Source organism: Mytilus californianus, unplaced genomic scaffold (genome assembly GCF_021869535.1).
Source record: "Mytilus californianus isolate M0D057914Y unplaced genomic scaffold, xbMytCali1.0.p SCAF_4, whole genome shotgun sequence".
NCBI classification, from domain to species: Eukaryota; Metazoa; Mollusca; class Bivalvia; order Mytilida; family Mytilidae; genus Mytilus; species Mytilus californianus.
This window is the reverse complement of record NW_026262690.1, coordinates 16,045,627-16,049,185: the sequence shown is the minus strand read 5'-3', so window position 1 is coordinate 16,049,185 and position 3,559 is coordinate 16,045,627. Positions and strand designations below refer to the sequence as shown.

The following is a 3,559-nucleotide window of genomic DNA, read 5'->3' as shown; positions in this document are numbered from 1 at the left end:
CATTTTTTTACCTAAAATTTCTGTTTGTTTTGTTCACCCATTGTTGTCAATATAATGGAATTTTATGCGACTGTCATACAAGTGAGAGTTTTAGCTACTAGTAGCTATAAAACCAGGTTTAATCCACCATTTTCTACATGAAGAAATGACTGTACCAAGTCAGGAATATGACAGTTGTTTTCCATTCGTTTGATGTGTTTGAGCTTTTGATGTTGCCATTTGATAAGGGACTTTCCGATTTGAATTTTCCTTGGAGTTCGGTAGGTTTGTTATTTTACTTCTTGATAACTTTTAAATACGGGTTTTACAAAGGAACATTTTTCCATACACAGGTATGGGAAGGGTTGTGCGCTAACAAACATGTTTAACCTCGCCAAATTCTGTATGTGAATGTCCCAAGTCTGCAGCTTGTAATTCAATGATTGTTTTTCGTTGCTGACTGTTATAATCGTATATTGTTGTCATAAATCAGTTTTTTGTTTGTTTGAATGGTTTTACATTTTGTCATATCGGGGCATTTTATAGCTGCCTATATGGGATTGTATTTTGCGCACTGTAGAAGGCTGTATGGTGACCTATAATTGCTTTAATCCACGTACGTAGTTTGAAATCTTTTTTATGGTTGTCTCATTGGCAACCACACCACATCTTTTCATTATATAATACGTTTATATTGGTCGTGTCATAATTTACGAGCTCTAAAAGTTTGACCTTTATTTCAACTTCAATTTGATACGTGTGATTATCCAAGTCACCAAACTGTGTTCTTTGAAAATGCGTCATTTATATATAGCATAATGGGAATGCTCGCTTTTTTCATTCTTCTTCTGAGTTGGTTAAACTAATGCAGTTTTCTTCAACAGTAGGACAAGTTCTTTTTGGTTACTTTGGTGCTTGTGCTACTCCGATATCTATATAAATGTTTTTATCTTGCATTGTTTATTGTGACTGCTTTCAACATTGTATTTGTCTGATTTCTGTTTTTTGGTCGCCATGATCTTATATGATTAACAGGCATTTGGTTTTTGTGGCGTTTGTATTTTAGGTTTAGTGATTTTTATTGCCTTGATCTGATATTTTATGATTCATAACTTTGTGTTTCCTTTCACTTTTTTTTTAATTTATTATCATCTTTGGCACTTTTATATAAGATTGTCTCAAACATTATCTTCTGACACTATTAACTCAGATATACATACGAAATGTATTTCGATATTAATAATTGTATTACATCATTCAGTGTTTAATCTGAAATTTCTATAATATACATTTTATTAATTTCTTTGCCTCTTTCCGAAACTTCATATCCATAAAAGCGTAAATAAAAGGATTAACGACATTATTGAGAATGTACAATCGATACAGAAAACGTAAACCAGCTCTCTCACTACTGGAGAGCTTTTCCCAAAACTCAGAATCCCTTCCTTCCATAACCATAAAAAATATTTTGGGAATAAAGCTAATAAGAAATATTATAGTTATTGCCATAAACATTAGTGTGAACTTGTACATAATACTTCTATTAAGTTCCTCTGAGCTAAAAAGCTTTAGTGTTTTCGTATCCTTATTTCTTGAGTCTGTGCCACTGTAGTCATTATTTTCAATAACAAGATTTTTGTGGGGATCAGAGGACTGTTCTTGTTTAAAACTTTCTTGATTTGTTGATGGAGTCGCTGCAATTTTTTGTGAGCGCGAATTACTTGTGCTTGTCAAATGATTCATTGCTTTTATTTCTATGTTTCTGTGTTTAAAGTGTGTAAAAATTGTACGTCCAATTTTTCCATACAGTACAATAAGAATACTGGCAGTGCTTAACAAAACTACTGCAATTACATGTACTGCACTATAATCGAGCGATGCAATCTTACTGACATCTTTGAGCTTGCAACATCGTCGTCCTGTAAGATTCATATCGGGATTGGAAAATTCTACAGATCCATAAAGAAATGCACTAGGTGCACCTAATATAGTATAGGAAAGAAAAACAAAACGCAAACAACAGTGCAGTCCTTTTGGTAAAAGTTGACATCTGTTTTCCGAAAGGACGACAACTTTTAAGATATCTATGTATCGCTATAATATGGACATAAATGTGGTAGACGCTGCACAATACCAAAGACATTTACATCATGTTCAATGCAATTGCCATGGACACACACACTATACAAGCTGATAAGGCACATACCGCCAACACTGGAATAAAGTACCTGTCTTCGGATTGTTGTTTCATTCTCAATCTGTAAACTGCAATAACCAAGCTATTTCCGGTAATGCCAAGAGATAAATACAACACTAGGAAAATAGAATTAGGAATCAGTATAATGGCAAAATAATCGTTCCAATCGGACACAGTAGTACGCGAACTTTTCATTTTCTTACTGATGATTTCAAATCGACATAATCCTTTTTTTCAATATCAACAGAATAATTTATTCTTTAGCTGTTTAGTGATAATCCTGTATTAAAAATGCTCTAACTAGTTCTGAATGATGTGCATGTGTTAGATATCGTTTACGTCGAACAAAAAAGCGTATGTAATGTCAAGACTACTAGCATTTGATTTTAAAGCAAAGATTATAAATAGATTTTGTGGTTTTCCTATTATGATTCAGCAATTTTTATTATTTTCCCTGATATCGTTGTTTATTTATTGTAGTTCATGGTTAAATAAAAATTCTAATATGATGTTCTTCAAACGCTTTGAGTACGATAAAATTCGAATATATTCATATGTCAGCTGATAGTCAACGTCATGATTTGTATGGGCTTTTCCAATCTTACTCCCACGTCGTATGCTTTTCATTAATGGTTTACCTCACGTCAGATGGTGTAAATGACGTCATTGAACGATGGCGTAAGAATATAAGGATTTTACAGGAAAATGCACGAAAGGGAAACTGAAAGTCGTCAAAACATGAAAACACAAACAAACGATAAAAATTTGTATAATGTCCATATCTTCTTAAATGAAAGTAAGATAGTCAATCAATTTCATCCAGATCTGTCTTAGTATGTTATTGTATATCGTTTAAGAATGTTACTTATTCAATTTCCTTCGTCGTTTACGTCAATATTAATAGTGTGTTCAATTTCGGGAACAGCAAACATTTCCCTTCACATAGAGCGCTTCGATCCAAAACAATTGCTGTCTTTGTCCAATTAAAATAGAAATAATTCAAGGGGGCTTGAACTTATATTGATTTTACCACGGGTTGGCCTTTTATGCTGATAATTTACCCCTCACTGTCGCTCGTACTAAAATATTAAGCATGAAGGGCCAGCCAGTGGTAAAATCACGATAAATTCGAGCCCCCATGAATTATTTCTTAATTGTAAATGCCAATGCATCTACGGAGTAAAGGCATACATTCATATATATTAACCATTTGACAAATATATCTTGTTTGTTAAAAATGTCCTCATTTTCAAGACCTGTAAAACCACATCGTGTATCATATGATGAAAAGTTTCTTAATTTTAAGACGTGATTCTTGACTCAATGTAAAACTCAGGTCGCTTCAACTGGACATACTTGTTAATTTGTAGATATCAAAATAAT

At 32.9% G+C, this 3,559-nt stretch overlaps 1 protein-coding gene across 1 annotated transcript; it reads right to left on the bottom strand.

Annotated features, from left to right (window-relative positions):
* Window positions 1-1,257: 1,257 nt before the first annotated feature.
* Window positions 1,258-2,371, bottom strand: LOC127699239 (neuropeptides B/W receptor type 1-like). The gene is made up of 2 exons (XM_052202996.1): window positions 2,127-2,371; window positions 1,258-1,537 (listed from the first exon to the last, which is right to left on the bottom strand). The coding sequence occupies exons 1-2, from the start codon at window positions 2,369-2,371 to the stop codon at window positions 1,258-1,260; spliced, it is 525 nt and encodes a 174-aa protein (XP_052058956.1).
* Between the last annotated feature and the right edge of the window lie 1,188 nt (window positions 2,372-3,559).

Excerpts from the sequence above, each read along its gene's own strand:
- LOC127699239 (XM_052202996.1), bottom strand. The coding sequence starts at position 2,371 with ATGAAAAGTTCGCGTACTACTGTGTCCGATTGGAACGATTATTTTGCC. Across the intron at positions 1,538-2,126 it reads GCAATTGCATTGAACATGAT|CTCAGAGGAACTTAATAGAA; the intron begins GTAAATGTCTTT and ends AAAGCTTTTTAG.